The sequence below is a fragment of the Miscanthus floridulus genome, chromosome 11 (assembly GCF_019320115.1).
Source record: "Miscanthus floridulus cultivar M001 chromosome 11, ASM1932011v1, whole genome shotgun sequence".
NCBI lineage: Eukaryota > Viridiplantae > Streptophyta > Magnoliopsida > Poales > Poaceae > Miscanthus > Miscanthus floridulus.
Genome location: NC_089590.1, coordinates 55,808,372 through 55,825,657, shown reverse-complemented (window position 1 = coordinate 55,825,657; position 17,286 = coordinate 55,808,372). Strand labels below are relative to the sequence as shown.

The 17,286-nt window shown below is 51.9% G+C and overlaps 1 protein-coding gene across 1 annotated transcript; it reads left to right on the top strand.

The window, feature by feature from the left end:
• Nucleotides 1–14,411: 14,411 nt before the first annotated feature.
• LOC136493833 (protein JINGUBANG-like) lies at nt 14,412–16,946 on the top strand. The gene has a single exon (XM_066489968.1). It carries the CDS (start codon nt 14,694–14,696, stop codon nt 16,098–16,100), a length of 1,407 nt encoding a protein of 468 aa, XP_066346065.1. The 5' UTR covers nt 14,412–14,693; the 3' UTR covers nt 16,101–16,946.
• Nucleotides 16,947–17,286: the final 340 nt, after the last annotated feature.

Here is a 17,286-nt window from a genome sequence, read left to right as displayed (position 1 = left end):
CGCGAAACAGATGACGTGGCACAAGAATGGCAAAAGATACCATCCTGACAAGATGGTACACCCGGCGGACGGTGATGCATGGAAGCACTTCGATAACATGAATCCTGTCAAGGCTATGGAGGCTCGGAATGTACGCGTAGCGCTGGCAACAGATGGGTTCAACCCGTTTGGAATGATGGCGGCCCCGTACACTTGTTGGCCCGTGTTTGTGATCCCCCTCAATCTCCCCCCCCCAGCATCATGTTTGAATCTAAGAACGTGCTCTTGACGCTGATAATACCTGGACACCCGGGCGACAATATGGGTGTGTTCATGCAGCCGGTGTGGGATGAATTGGAACTTGCTTGGGAAGAGGGGGTACTCACGTACGACCGGGCTACGAAGAGGAACTTCAGAATGCATGTGTGGTACTAGTATTCAATGCATGACTTCCTGGCGTATGGCTTATTCAGCGGGTGGTGTGTTCACGGGAAGTTCCCTTGCCCGACATGCAAGGCAGATGTGATGTTCACCTGGCTGGCCAAGGGCGGCAAGTTTTCTTCTTTCGACAAGCATCGCCAATTCCTGCCTGAGAACCATGAATTCAGGCTAGATGTAAAGCACTTCACGAAAGACGTTCAAGTCACCGGCCCCATTCCGCAGGTTAAGAGCCCTGCCGCCGTCCTTGCCGACATACAGGCTCTCAAACCTGAGGAAACAGGTGGGTTTAAGGGATATGCTCGAGACCACATGTGGACTCATATATTGGGCTTGACTAGGCTCCCCTACTTCAAGGACCTTCTTCTTCCACACAACATCGATGTAATGCACACAGAAAAGAATGTGGCCGAGGCACTCTGGGCAACACTCATGGACGTTGGCAAAAAGTCGAAGGACAACGTCAAGGCTAGACTGGACCTGGAGATGATCTATGATAGACCAAACCTGGTGATGAAGACCCCTACGCCCGGCAGGAAATGGAAAAGGGGGCCGGCCGATTACATCCTGAAAAGGGCAGATAGGAAGGAAGTTCTGCAGTGGATCAAGACGTTAAAGTTCCCCGATGGGTATGCGGCGAATCTGAGCAGGGGTGTGAACTTGCAGACTATGAAAGTCTTAGGGATGAAGAGCCATGACTTCCACATATGGATTGAGCGGATCCTTCCTGCGATGACCCGGGGATACCTCCCAGAGCATGTGTGGCGCGTCCTGGCAGAGTTGAGCTTCTTCTTCCGCCAGCTTTGTGCCAAGGAGTTGTCTCGGGATGTTTGTGTTGAACTGGAGAAGGCTACACCTCTGTTGCTCTGCAAGTTGGAGATGATATTTCCACCCGGCTTCTTTCTGTCCATGCAGCATCTGATCTTGCACCTACCGCGTGAGGCACGGTTGGGGGGTCCCGTGCAGGCCCGTTGGTGCTATCCAATCGAGAGGTGTCTAAAGCTTCTTCGGAAAAATTGTAGAAATAAAGCCAAGATTGAGGCTTCCGTGGGAGAGGCCTCCGTTCTAGAGGAGGTGTCGACCTTCACACAGGCGTACTATACTGAGAAGCTTCCCAGCATGCACAATCCAACCCCTCGTTACAACGCTAACGAGAACTCATCGATACTCAGCCTTTTCCAAGGGGATCTCAGGAGTGGAAGCGCAGGTACCAACAAGCAGTTGAACCATCAGGAGTGGCAGACTATCATGTTCACATTGTTGATCAACCTTGATGAAGTGATTCCTTATCAGAAGTAAGTTCTCAATGAGCTTGTTACCTACGCCGTCACTATCCTCCATCTATCATGGTCTGACCCTCTAGTTTCTTCCTTCTTTCAGGGAATTTATTAGTCAATACTGGAGAGGCAATAGGGCTCCTACCGAGCAAGAAGAAGACAATCTTCTTAGACACGGTGTGCCCGATTTCATCTCCTGGTTCTGTACAAAGGTACCAACCAACTAACCTCTTTCCGACTTTGTGATTCCACTTTGCTCCCCGGAGCAAGTTATGTAACGATCTCCTACCCTTGCAGGCCCGAACGGATGCAGAAATGAGCGATGAATTGAAACAGGTGGGCCATGGCTTCTCCCGTAGGGTGAAGTCATTCACCGTTTATGATGTGAATGGCTATCGCTTTCGCACGAGAAGCTACGAGGAGAGTCGACCCAACCTAAAAACCATGTGCTGCGGAGTTCGTACGCCCGGCACGGATGGGAAGGACTACTACGGCATAGTCGAAGAGATATACAAGCTCAACTTTAAGGGTGCCGGGACTTTAGCGCCGGTGGTATTCAAATGCCATTGGTTCGATCCTGATATCACGAGGAAAGACCTTACGATAGGTCAAGTCGAGATTCGACAGGACTCCAGCTATAAAGGAGACGATGTCTACATTGTGGCCAACCGAGACGCCATGCAAGTTTATTACCTCCCATGGGCGTGCCAAAAAGACGAGAAGCTTGCGGCGTGGAGCCTTGTGCATTTGGTGTCGCCGCGCGGCAAAGCGCCTTTCCCAAACGACGACGATTACAACTTTGACCCAAGCACCGATGAGTTCTATCAACCTGAGGGGCTAGAAGGTACCTTGGAGATCGACATTGGTTCACTCATGGGCATGGAAGTAGACAACGAAATCGATGAGGATGAGGGTGAGGAGGTGCAGGATGCCAGGGACTTAAGAATGCTTGAGCGATGGCAGATGCAGCGCGATGGAGTTGTCCAGGAGGAGGTACATGATGATGACTATGGAGACGATGAGGATGATGATGACAGTGATGACTTAAGGGAGCTCGACAATATTGATAGCGATGACGACGATAGTGATAGAGATGACGACTCCACGCCCGAGATATTGCCGTTCGCGGAGATAATTACGAGGCCATGTAATACTATATTGTTATTATTATGTTCCTTTACAAGTACTTGTCATTTATTTATGCTAACAATTTTGTTCTTTGTCATTGCAGGCACTCGGCAAAATGCCAGGCGGACGGCGGTAGCGGCCGCATCGAGCAGTACGCTCGGCGTACCAGGTCCCCCCGCAGGAGACCGCCGACGACGACGAGGAGGAGGAGGAGGAGGTGTTGGTGCGCGGGTCGTCCAGTATGGGGTCCCAGCCCCCCAGCGGACGTCGCCAGGCGACCAGGAGGCTGCCGTTCTCGTCCTCGCAAGGGGGGACGACGTCGCGTGACGACGAGCGCGGCGGCGGCGACGACGACGACGATGACGACGACGACGGCGACGACGCGCCTACACCAGGCGAGACGGCTTCGACTTCGTCAGGCGTGGCCAAGGTGTACTTGCGCGGGCCCACGCAGCTTCCTAGGGTGCGGCCGCAATTCCACCAGCGCCCGGTGATCACACCCGTGGGCCAGACGTAAGTAACCATTATTGATTTCACTACTTGTTCATATGACATGTCAAAAATCGAACTGAAGACTAACAATTGTTCTTAATGACTCATGCAGTTCCTGGAAGATTGTGAGTGGAGCAGGTCAAGCACGCCATATCAATGGCATCCAGGGCCTCCTGATTAAGGAGTACTACCCTGGCCTTGTCAACGTCAACGGCGAGATGAAGGTGCCCACCAAGTGGTCCCACTTCTACCTCGTCGAGGAGGGTGGCGAGACCATCGCGGCAAAGATAAAGAGGGAGTTTTGGGTGAGTCTTTCATCGCACCGCATTGCTAAATAGTACGCATTCGTCGGACTTCTTGCAAAAAGGAAATGCTACATGATGTGTCTGTGTGCAGGACTTCTTCACGTGCGAGGAGGGTAAAGCGGCCCAGGCGGCGCGAGTGCAGGAGGCGGTCTGCAAAGATCGTCTCAAGGACCTGTACCATGAGGCGCGCATACAGGCCATCCGCGACTTCCACGCCAACGTGCTTGGAGAGAACATCAAGAAGCCCCAAATCCGCCAGAGAATGAACTCGAGGGAGGCCGACCTCACCCAAGCGCAATACGAGCAGGTAATTAAGTATGACAACATTCGTTCAGATTCCTTCAGTGAAACATTACACTAATCTTCTCGCATGTCAAATACTTGATGTCATGCAGGTGTGTCCGTCGTGGTGCGACAACCACAGGGAATGCTGGACGGAGATTGTGCGCATGTGGCGCACGGATGAGGCGTACGCGAGGCGCGCCGACCGTCAGGGCCGCCGCGCGCAGATGCGAGGGGTGTCACACCACCAAGGGAATCAGCCCCTCCCCCAGTTCGCGACAAGATGGGTATGCGTCCGTTCATGTCTTAATCCTTGCGCTCAATTGTCAATACTTGTAACCATGTTTGTGTTTTCAATGCAGACGCAGACGCACGGTGGGCAGGAAATCAACGAGTACACCGCGTACCTCCTCTCTCACAAGGGCAAGGCGACGGATCCGAACAACGTCTACAACTCGGAGGACGGGCCCGATGCGTACACCAACCCCACCGCCTACGAGAAGGCCACCGAGTACACCGTCGTGGCTCGCCAGCGCTATGGGGAGACGTTCGACCCCACCGCCGAGCCCCTGGACACAGACCTCCTGCAGAGGTTGGGACCAGGGAAGCAGCACGGCCGCTACTACATGGCCCACAGCGCCCTCGACCCATCCTAGGTTCCTACGCTGACCCAGGTTCGATCCACGCCCACGAGCTCCAGCGACATCCCCGTAGCGCCCCGGCGGCAGTCAGCGTCACAGGTAAGTGCCGTTTCGTTCGTCGTTCACTCGTTTCGCACCTGTACATACAATCAACACTGCGGATGTAATATTGCAGGCCCAGATGGAGGCCAAGATGGAGGAGAGGATCGCCACGTTGCACGCGCAGATGATGGCGCAACAGATGGCTTACCAGCAAAGCCTGCAGTAGCACTACAACACTCAGATGCAGAACATGGCCAGCTTCTTCCAGTCCATGCAGACGCCCGGGGCGTCTACACCGCCTCCTCTTCCAATGTTCGCTCCACCGCCTCCTCCTCCAGAGTTTTTTCCTGTGCCTGCTCCTGTCGCTCCTGGAGGGACCCCGGTGAGTATATTGACTCTTGCTTTAACTTGTGCGTCCATGTTGCAGATACTAATGACATCACTTGGCGTTTAACTTGTGCAGGTACAGTCGGCGGGTTCGAACCCGTCTCCTAGAGGTCCCGGCCATCAGATGATGTCGTATCCACCACCTGCACCCTATCCACCGTATCCACCTCCGCGTGGCCCTCCTCCGACGTACTCGTGGCCGCCGGTGCGCGGAGGGTGGCAGTACGCGCAGGCGCCTCAGTTTGGTCCAAGGGGGTTTCCGTGGGCAAACCCTGGGGGCTCTGGGGGCGGAGCGGACGACGAGACCGGGGACGGCGCGACGAGCTAGGTACTTGTCGATTCTGTTATCATGTATCCACCGTATCGTCGAAGTTGTTGTCATGTATTTCTTTTCTTCGTTATGGACCTAGACTTGTTATGTTGAACTTCGTGTGATGGACGTCGACTTGTGGTGTTCGACGTGTTGGACTTCATGTGATGGTTGTAATGCACTTGTGTGGTTGTTATTGTGACATATATGTGAGATATATGTGATGCTGTGCGTTATTGTGATATATGTGGTGATGTTGGCGACAAATATGATGAAATTGTGATATAAATGGTGCTACCGGTGCTTCTGGTGAAATTGGATTATAATTTGTGATTTTGCAGGGTTTTGATGCGAGAAAACAGAAAACAAAAGCAAAAAAAAAATTCCAGCTTTGCCGACTGTGGCCAGTCGGCAAACAATTTTTTTAAAAAAAATTCTTTGCCGACTGCCGAGGAACCAGCAGTCGGCAAAGCCTGCCGTCAGGGCTGACGGCGCCACGTGGCTATGCCGACTGCTGGCGTGGCAGTTGGCAAAGGATTTGCCGACTGTGTGCCACGTGGCAGTCGGCAAATCCGCCTTTGCCGACCCAGGCTTTGCCGACTGCTCTTTGCCGACTGCCACGTGGCTTTGCGGTCGGCAAAGCCTTTGCCGACTGGGTTTATGCCTTTGCCGACCGGGGCAAGCAGTCGGCAAAGAGGCGTTTTCCTGTAGTGTATATAATGTTCACGAAAGTTTTTACATAGACAACCATCCTATGACAATGTGAAATGGAGGGAGAGACAGAGACTGCAGGACGCACATACTCATACTCTACGTAGCTAACTGATATACGGCCAATAAAAACAGGCATTGACCAGGGCTTTACCGATCGACCGCGCCGAACAGCTTCCGGGACGCGACGTCCATCACAGATTCACAGTGCCATACATTGCTCAAAAAAAAAAAGATTCACAGTGCCATGCTGTCATGTGCACAAGGGATGCCGCCCATGGTCACTCAGGACTCGGGGACGCATGGGTATGCGTAGGGCCAATATTGGACGGCGGTGGAGGCCCATCGTCTTGCTTTGCACCGACCAGCGTCTCCGGGCCGCTCGTCCCGGCCCGTTTTTGTGCTGCGCGCGGAAAAGGCGCTGCCATGGCCTCGCAATTGCGGGGAAAACGACGGGCGCAACGCAGCAAAGAAGATGCTGCCCCGGCCCCCGTCATTCTGCTCACTCTGGAGACGTCGACCTCTTCTTGTTTTGCATTGCATACCATCAGTCCATCATCACGTCTAGTACGCTCGTCCTCGATCGTCTGGTGATTCATCGTCTATCGTCGCTCGCCACGTCGCGTCGCGCCTCATGCATGCCGTGCGGTACGGTGACAAGCAGCAGGTCATCACAGCTGCTACGGTATGGGCGAGTGGCAATGGCATGCCACGCTGACGATGGATGGAGGCGCCTTCTCGCTCGCCGTCGCCGCCGGCGTCAATTTCTCTTTGGAAACTCAGCAGCCACACAGACATGAAAGGCAACCACCACCTTGAACTCGCCCTAGATATGGTAGGGGACGAAGAAAGCACGGGCAATTAGGCCGGACCCTGAGACGACTGCGTCGAGCAGTTGAGAACCACGCCGCTAGCTTTTCCCATGCATTTCAGGGTCCATCGTCGTCTTTTGGGAGACGACAGCCAGCGAGACCAGCAGTGCCAAACGCTCCTCCCGATCGATCTCATCGTTCTCGCCATTGACACCAACCGATCGATTCCTTGTAAAAGATCAGCGGCCAGGCAGGGACGCACGCACGAGCACGGCATATGGCGCGAGAAAAGCGACGCAGCGTACGGTCTCTCGGGGCCATTTCGGGCCGGGCATCGTCCTACGAGCGAGGTCGGGGCAGGTGTATGTTGTCTGCTGTGCCGCTGTGGCCTACCTGAGCACAAAGCAAAGCAAGCATGTCTGCATGTGCGTGATGGGCCTGGCCCGGTCGCCGTCCTCCCGGCAGTGCAGCCCCACTCGGTCGATCAATCGAAGCTAGCACCACCACCGGCCAGCAATTGAGCCTTTCCCTACTTTCTTCTTGTTGGTTGGTTCATCGTACTACAGGTTTCCTTCGGGTCCCTGCTTGATGATGCGGCCCTTGACCTACCGCCTGCGAGGCCGCCACCTGGACGCTGGACGCACCGAAAGCATCTGTGATGGTCGCCGCCGGCGAAGGCAACAAAATCACACCGAACGCGATGATGTCGACGTCCATTGGATTGTAGTACGAGAAAATCAAAACCGATCGACCGCATTTTGAGTTTGAGACTCGCTTTATATATGTTTTTTATGCATGATTCTCGTGGTACTAGCTAGCAGCTGCAGTTAGTATTTGAAAATATGCGTGGCGCGTGCATAGGTCGCCTTCTCGCGCACACATTCGAGGACAGTGGCGGACCCAGCAGCTAGCATAGGCAAGCCAAGGACTACCCACAAATTAGCCGAAGACACTGCAAATCCACGAGCTCTTCAAAAAAATAAGAGCGCTCAAGAGGGATTGAACCGGGGACCTCGTGCCTCAGGCTGCAACATGCTTACCAATCCAGCTACGAAAGTTTGTTGGATAAGAGACCTGCAACCCTATTTAATAAGAGAAAACAGGAAAAAGACCTCTTAATTAATCACTCCTTGGTATGCTAAATCATATTCTAAACGACTTTCTTTACCAGTATGGAGGGAATATTTATGTAAGTTTCGAACCTTTTAAATATATTATCGTAATTTGGTTAATTTATAGCTATGTTTGTCGAACTTTTGTTTGGATTTTATAGTATTACACATAAAAATTTTTTACCAGGACTACTCTGGTCTCACATCCTGGGTCCGCCATTGTTCGAGGAATGTCACCTTCGATTGGACCTGTTGTTCTGCTTTACTTTGGTTTTTGTGCATCGGTGTCTGCTATGTGTATATATCACTGATAAAGATGAGTGCAAGCAAGGAAGCTTTGAGATGAAGCAAAGCACTGCGTGCTTCTCTGGCGCTGCCATCGCCCCAGCGTCAACGTGTATATACCGAGCTGTTTGGTTCCGTCTTCTGTATCGCAAACGCAAATGATTTAAACCTGCAGTCGTTACCAGCGGGAAACACAATTGAACTAATTTTATTTACGTTTACGTTACTGTTGCGCCAACCAAACAGCTCCTACATGTCTCTCGCCGTCGACCACGCACGTCGCTATTGCTGGCGTTGGCTATGAATCAGGCTAGAGCCAACCGACCGGCCGGCCAGCCGACGATGGATGTACGCCGTGCGCGGCCGGTGTTCTGATTTAGTCCGCGCCTACGGAGCGCGCGCGCGCGTCTCACAGTCACAGATGCGGCGTGACACCGATGTTAGTGCCACTTGCCGTCAGGCCGCCTAACGTTGCGATCAGCCGCGTGCGTGGCACGGCTTTCCGCTATAGGCCAGTCAAACACCGTGCGATGCAAACGACGTGTATGAAAGCGGTGTACTCCTACATCTACATGGGCGCGTAGTAGGGCGTCGTCACCAGAGCATATGAGCGACGGGTGGGGGCGTGCCCGGCCGGCCGTCACTTTCCGCTGCATGGTCCGTTTTACCTGCTCCTTTTTACGGCTGCGGCAGCTTCTGCAACCAGACAGACACCAGCGTCGATCGTGGAGCTGGAGGCCCTGCCATCCGGGCATCCCCGTCCCTCGCTTTCGCCTCGTCCGTTCTAACTTGCTGCTGGGAGCATGTGACGTACGTACTCCGTAGCCGAGACGGACGGATGGCCAGACGACACCTCACTGGCCGAGTGACCGACCTCACGCCGGAGCCGGTGAACGGTCGACGGAAACCTAGAAGTATATACGCGCGTCCGAAGCAGCGATCGATGCTCTCACGTTTTCGGGCCCGCCCGCCCAATGCGATGGATCTCTCAATTCCAGACAACCAAACGCACCCTCCAATCATGATCCGCACCGGGGCGCTTTACAGTACAGCCAACCGCAGGGGCAGGGCGCAGCAGGCACGACACGATCGATGCAGCAAACACGGCATACGGCGGGAGAAAGCGACGCGTTCCTCGGGTCCAATTCGGGCGTAGGAGTATGTCGCCCAGCGAGGCGAGGCCAGGTGCTCTCTGCTGCGTTGGGCGGGGCCGGCCTCCTACTGCTTTCCAGGTCTCTGCGTCACTGCGGCGTGCTTGTGCTTCCCTGGCTCAGCAGACCCAACATGCATCAAGGCTGGCGGCTTACGTCACGCTCGCGCGATTCATAATGCTCAAACCCCTTTCAGTCAGAAACACCACTTGTATAACGATCAGGCCGTGCTACATACCAGGAGTATATACATATTTCAACGCCGATCGATCGAGCACGTCGCCGTCGTTACGACCGTTTTGTTGCTGACCGAGGCAATATACATGGTGTATCTGCAGATGTCGCTCGAAACCGATGTTAGCATACTACAAGAGTGGCCACTTGCTCCACGCCGCTGCGACCTGCTCCACGTACACGTACGCACGCCAGTGCATCTTCAACTGATGCGCCTGCGTGCATTGCTGAAACGCGCGCGACCGATCAGTATCAGAATGGTAAGTTGCTAATCCGTGTTTGCTAACAAATGTTTGCTCTGAACCTCTTGTGTGTAGTAGATTTCTTATCAAGGTTTTGCAACGGTGGTTTACAAGAAGGAAATACAGATGTCTGTTTGGGGAAAGATTTATGGGGGAGGGAAGGTACCTAAGCAGCAAAGATACCATGAGCTCTATTCCTTTGCCGAGAATAAGAGATTGGTTTTTCTCAAGGAGCAAAGAATACTACTAAATCCGTTCCAAATTATAGTTTGTTTGACCTTTTTTTTATCACATGTTTGACCACTCGTCTTATTCAAATATTTGCGCTAAATGTCACTTCTTTTGTTATGGCTTGTTTTATTAACAAAAGTTCTTCAAGAATGACTTAAATTTGACTATGTTTACATAAATTTTTTAAATAAGACGAGCGATCAAACTTGGGGTCAAAAAAGTCAAACAAATTATAATTTGGAATGGAGAGAGTACACCTTTATATAACTTGTTCCGCTTACCTCTTTCGGTACAAGTCTTTGATCAAATTGAAAGACTTCTCATGGTTTGCATCGTTATTCTTGGGCAAAGGCATATAAATATTTTATTGGGCATTTAACGGTACACCATGCCTTCAACTAGATTTGGAAATGATTATGTCAACATAAGAATAAAGTTTTATTTTGGTTAATTCTAAAATATAGGCGCAGCATAAGTGACTTGTTGAAATTAGAATCTGTGATTACAGTGTTCGTACCTGTCTTAAATTAACAGAGCATCGGATGGTTTGTGGTGCTTGTGACTTTAGACACAATAAACGCTATAATCTTAGCCGACTCTCCACTACATATACACATCGCATTTGCATTTAAGCAAGTTGCCTACGCCCCCACCATATCGATTTTCGAATTAAAGCATAACCGCTTTGTCGTATCTCAACAACATTTCAATTTGAATACACACAAAAGATTCTATCGGTCTTTCTCTCCGCGTCTGGCATTCTCGCGACTCGAAGAGCGCCCCCCCCCCCCCCCCCCCCCCCCCCCTCTGGCATATCGCTGGAGGCCGAACGGAGTAGGGATCAAAATGAAAAATATAATTCTATCACCGTATCAGTTTGGTGGGATCCATCGTTTTTTATAAGTTTTTCCATTAGATCGAATCCTTAGGGTTATGTCTCTCCATGCCAAGTTTTTTTTGTTTTAGAGATTTATTTCCTCATTCTCTCCGGCGACGACGAGAGGGCAGGATGGAATCGTTTTCTCCATGGCGGCTCCGTTGAAGATGAGGGCGACAACTACGGCGTCAGCATCCTCACCGGTATGACGACATGTAGACTTTTATTTCCGGACGGCGACGTCAAGATCGAGATGGTGTCGCCGTCATGGAATAATTTTCTCCAGTCTCTTCTTCATTTTATTATGGTTAGATCTGCCTACGATGAAGGACTATGGAGAATAAGTTTCAGATCAGTCTTCCTCATTCTTCGGTGACAGAAAAAAGAAGGAAAACCCCAGAAAGAAGAAGATTCTCAACTCCGCCTACATGAATGTTGGTCGTCGTTCGTTGGACATTTGTTCTAAGGCCTTTTGCCGAGTGTTTGCCTGTGCGGTCATCCATACTGCAGAGCGTTGTACAGGTTTAGTTTTGAGATCTGGAGCTATTCACAGCGTGGGTACAATTTAGAAGAAAATCAGTTTCTGGATGTTTATGTAATCTAGAGTGCTTGTAATGTATTGATGTACCCAGCTATTATCTAATATAATTCTTCTTTCGTTGGAAAAAAAAATCAATTTGAATCCACACGAATAACAAGCTAGTAGCTCGCCCTGCTTGAGCCTTGCCAGAATTGATTGATTGACCGACTAATTTACTACTCCATCCGTTAAAAAAATATAATTCTATCACCGTATCACTTTTAATATCTTAGTTTAACCAATTATAAATAAAAGGTGGTTAATATTTACGATATTAAATAAATACTATTAAATTAATTATAAAATATATTTTTATAATAAATTAATCTAGAGCTATAAATATAAATATTATTCATTAGAAACCTAGTCAAACTCAAAAACTATGGGTTCTTTCGTTTTGCCCTCCCAGCGTCGTCCTTGCTCGATGGCCTGTGGACGAGCGGCGGGCAGGTTGTGGATCCGCAGGCCCCGGCGCCCAGGCTGCGGACGTGCTGCCGCCTGCCGGCGACGCTCCATTCTCCCGACGGGTGGCGGCGCTAATTGGCGAAATCCAGTGGTCAGGATGCCAAATTGGAGAAGCCTAATCTTTGAACTGGCAAATCGGCAATACATTGGGCTTTGAAAAGCAAGTTCATTTAAAAAAAATGAAAAAGAAAGTAGCGTGTGACATAGGAAGTATAGGCCAGGGGGATATACATAGATAACACACATTCTTTGCCGCTTCTCCACTCAAACGACATGGCTAGCGCCATGATATTCCTTGCAGCCTCGCAGCGCCATTCCAGGCCGGCCGGCTTGCTTGACAAGTTGACTAATTTCTTTGCAAACACCGAACATTTTGAGATCCAAGCTGAATGCATAGGCTAGCACTAAACCTAACATGTAATTGTATTCTAGGGCGGCTACAGAGCTGGCGGGGGACCAAGAGCAACAGGGTGCAAAGCAGCTAGCATCAGGCCTGCCCAAATTAAAACCTGTTAAATTTGCTTGCCTAGAGCAAATTTAACAGGTTTTCTGAGACGTGCTCCGATCATATAGTAGTTGGGGAACACACAGAGATTGGGCCATGATCCTCACATCTGCCTTTTCTGAGACGTGCTGGGAGAGAGCTAGCTACATCCTATTCACTCACTCACTCACTCACCATATTTTATCTTAGCCCATGTTTAGTTTCAACCTAAAATCCCAAAAAAGTGCTACAGTAGCCATCACATCAAATGTTTGCGGCTCGTACATGGAGCATTAAATGTAGACAAAAAAAAAACTAATTACACAGTTTGGTGGGAAATTATGAGACGAACGTTTTGAGCCTAATTAGTCCATATTTGAACAATAATTGCCAAATAAAAACAAAAGTGCTACATCAGCCCAAAATTCTAACTTTCTGAACCTAAACACGGCGTGAGATTTGTCGCTGTCTTCTTCGCTTTTTCTCCATGTTGTTGGAGGCTAATCTTTCCCTAATCCAACGCTTTTGGGCAGAACGTGCTGGGATTGGATCATTCAAAGAAAGCCGTTTTTGGAACGTGTAAGTACTGTGTTATTGGTGGCACGCGTCCTATAGCTCTGGGTGGAACAGCTGAATGGGGGTGTCGTAATGCTTGTTTTACTCTCGTTTCAGGACACTAGCTAGTTTTTGCAGCAGGACGCAACACTACGCTGCAATCTTGTCTCTGTTCGGATCGTAAGCGCAAAGAGTTTGTACTAAATACTATTCTTTTTCCGAGAAAATTTGTCTCTAACCTCCACCATTTTGGGGGGCGTCGCTTTTATCTGAACATATGCTGGATCATAACGGTGTTTTTTATTTATTTATGGAACACTAGTGATTATTTAGTTTTGCACTTTCACGGCAAATATTTTACTACTGCTACATACTACTACTTGCGGCTATAATACCTTACAAGTACCATGTTCGTTTGTTTGGTTTCAGTCAAGCTTATTCAATCAGCCAACAGTGTTTTTCTCTCACAACAAACCAGCCCCAGCTAGCCTAAATCAGCCCAGAAACCAACTAGCGAACACGCCGAAAGTGGGTGAGCATTAGCTTAGTGCTTGTTCCATCATCCATAAACACATGACTGAACTGGCGTTGCATAGTATATAGCTGCTGACCAAATCCCATTGAGCTGTGCTTGCATGCGGATCAAAATTCAGAAATACTCTACTCCCAAAAAAGCCAAGATAGGTGCTGCCGAAAAAAGAAGGAAACACAAAGCAGAAATGTCTGGCCCATGCGTTACAATTGCGACTAGCTTTGCTAGCTAGGTAGACATGGACGGAGTACACATTTCAAGTACCGAGGATTTAGAGACTTTTCACCGTCTTAAGCGGGAGACACGGGACGGAAATTAAACCGCTGACTGGGAACATGATTGTTGATTGACATTTGAAATCTGAGCCCTTGTTTAGTTCCATCCCAAAATCCAAAAAGTTGCTACAGTACTTGTCACATCGAATGTTTACGGCTCATGTATGGAGCATTAAATGTAGACGAAAAGAAAAACTAATTGCACAGTTTGGTGGGAAATTACGAGACGAACGTTTTAAGCCTAATTAGTCAATGTTTGGACACTATTTGCTAAATAAAAACGAAGGTGCTACAGTACCCCAAAATCCAAATTTTGCGAACTAAACAAGGCCTGAAATCAGTTACTGTTTCGGGCCACCGCAAAAGTTGGAAACTTGTTTGCAAAGCCAACAATTTCACAGTGATCTTTGCTGTCACAGCGCAGTAAATCGTTGCAAGATTCAAACCGACTGACTGTAAAAACTGATACTGCAATACTCTGCCTCGAGCCGACAGTGCACCAACACCTGGGTCATCTTGATCGGGACCTCGAGGAAGCGACTCACAGCCAGCGCCTTCACCGTCGCCGTCACCCGCTCCGGACACCCCGCCTCCAGCCTCCGACACCTTGTCCCGACCGCGTGCCGACGGGTCACATCAGGTCGATCTGGACCGTCCAAGGTTTCCGCACACACGTGCTGCCGCGGCCCGGGCCGTCGGATGCCCGGTCCCGCGGCACCCGCGCCTTGTACAAATAGACTCGCGTTGCCGTCGAGCGGCCGCGGCTGACCCGTCATTCACTCATTCTACTCGAGGTCTCGAGCTGTGCCAGCCGCGGACAGAGTATAGTATACTAGCCCACAAAGTGGTAACCCGTCACGCTCCAAATGCAGCTTCTTCCGCGCCTCTGCATGGCCACCGGCACCGGCACCGGCGACGGAGACGGGAACGGCAAAAGCAGCGGTAACAGCAGCAAGCTGGGCACCGCGGTGTCGTCGTCCTCCTCGTCGACCGTCTCCACGTCCTCCGCTGCGGCGGCGGCCGTGTCGGAGGCGTCGTCGTCCTCGACGTCCCTCCCTTCGCTCCCTTCGCTCTCTTCAGCGACGAGCGCCAGCCTCGCCGCGTCCTTCGCCCACGTCACCACGCTCCTCCCTCTGTCCGCGTCGTCGTCCGCTGCCGTCGTCGCGGCAGCGGCGGCGAGGGACTCCCTCCACGGCGGCCTCGTCGTCGTGGCGCGGCCGGCGTGCATGGCGCTCCACGACCTGTCGACGCTGGAGGCGACGTCCACCTCCGACGCCGCGGACGCCGCCGCGGACGCAGGCTCGGTCAAGTGCGTGGCGCACCTCCACGGCGGCTGCGCGGCGGCCGCCGCAGCCGTGACGGGCCACCAGGACGGGCGGCTGCGCCTGTGGCGGGTGTCCTCGCGCTCGCCGGGCAGGCTCCGCCTCGCCGCGGCGCTCCCCACGGTGTCCGATCGCCTCCGCCGGTTCCCCGTGCCGTCCAACCACGTGACCGTGCGGCGCCACCACCGCCGGCTCTGGATCGAGCACGCCGACGCCGTGTCGGGCGTCGCGGCGTCCGCGGACGGGCGCCTCCTCTTCTCCGTCTCCTGGGACAAGACGCTCAAGGTGTGGGCGCTGCCGTCGCTCCGGTGCCTGCAGTCGCTGCCGGCGCACGACGACGCCGTGAACGCCGTCGCCGTGGCTCCCGACGGCACCGTGTACACGGCCTCCGCCGACAAGCGCGTCCGCGTGTGGGCGCCCGGCCGCCCCGACAACAAGCCGCCGCCGTCGTCCCGGCGCGCGCGCGGCAAGAAGCACCACGTCTACCACCTGGTCGCCACGCTGTCCCGCCACACGGCGGCGGTGAACGCCCTGGCCGTCGGGTGCGCGGGCCAGGCGCTCTACTCGGGCGGCAACGACCGGCGCGTCCTGGTGTGGGAGCGGGAGGACAGCGCCAGCCACATGGTCGCGGTCGGGGCCCTCAGGGGCCACCGCAGGGCCGTTCTCTCCGTCGCGTGCGCGCCGGCCGGGCTGGTCGTCAGCGGGTCCGCGGACCAGACGGTGCGGGCCTGGCGCCGCGCCGCGGACGGTAGGGGTTACGCCTGCGTCGCCGTGATCGACGGCCACGACACCGCCGTCAGGTCTGTCGCGGCGGCGCCTCTGCCGTCGATCCAGAAGCGGTCCCGCGCAGGCGGTGACGATGCGGACGGCGGCGAGGAGGAGTGGAGGGTGTGCAGCGCGAGCTTCGACGGCGAGGTGCGGGTGTGGTCGCTGCGTGTGTCGGGTTTGTAGTAGGTACGATTTGGCGCGATCTTTTGACGTAGGGCAGCAGTGTATTTTTTGTTTTCCTTACCACACTGTCACTATACACCAGGTTTTGGTTTGGCTTTTGAATACGGCACGCCGTCGTATTGTACGTTTGTGTAGATACAGAAGAGAGTGTTGGGTGTCTAGCTACATTAATTTTTATGTTCTTGCAAATTTGTTGAGAAAATTCTACATTTTTTTCACCTGTGGTTTACCGTTTACTACCTTTCGTAAATTTTTACCGCTTCTGATAATTGTTTATCGACAAAAGTGGGCAAGACAGCAGGAAAACACATCCCGGTTGCTTGTTTAGGTCGATGTTCCGCTGTCGATCGCTCCTTTTCGAAAGCAAAAGGGAAACAACTATCCGACTGCCATCTTAGTCAGTCAAAGGCAAACTAGCTGTGGCCTGTGGGGAGTGGGCACGCAAACGCGCAACGCATGAAGGCTGAAGATGTGAGCCTGCACTGTAAAGCGGCCTTGCCTATCGCTGGGGAGCTGGATCATCTCGCCCTGCAGGTGAGGTGAAGTCGTTCTCACTCACGCTAGTGGTAGTGGCGTGGCTGATTGGGGTGGACGTGAGCATATCAGCTGACGATCTAGCGGCTATAGCCGTCTACTCTGCTGGGCTTGACTACGATAACAAGATTCTGTCACCTTTCTCGACGAGCTAATCATCCATGCCATGCTTCGCATTATGTTCCGCCGTTCAGCTTCAATCTTGCCTCCAGCGCTACTGCTTCTCCAGCACCAAATCAAACCTTTCGGCATCATCCGGGTATGCAACAGGCGACCTCTGATGCATCTCTGTCAGTGTCAACCAAGGCCTACGCGTATAGCGCTAGTACGTACCCAGCTTACTATTTTGTAAACAGTCTTGTAAGAAACACAAATAATAAGGTATAAGGAGCTGCGTACGTGTGGATCCAAAGTGGTTCTATGATTTTTCATGGGCTGGCAGTGTAAGTCGAGGTATCGGTTTCCAACTCGCATAGCTCCAGTGCATGCATGTAATGCCTCCATAGTTCTACTTCTACCTACCTATCTTTGAAAGGCGCGAGTTTTTAACTTCATTTATAGTTATACATATGGAGACCAAACTAATTTCTTTTAACTTCGATTTTAAATTTATGATTAAGTTTAGGGATAACTAATTAAAAAATAAGGATTG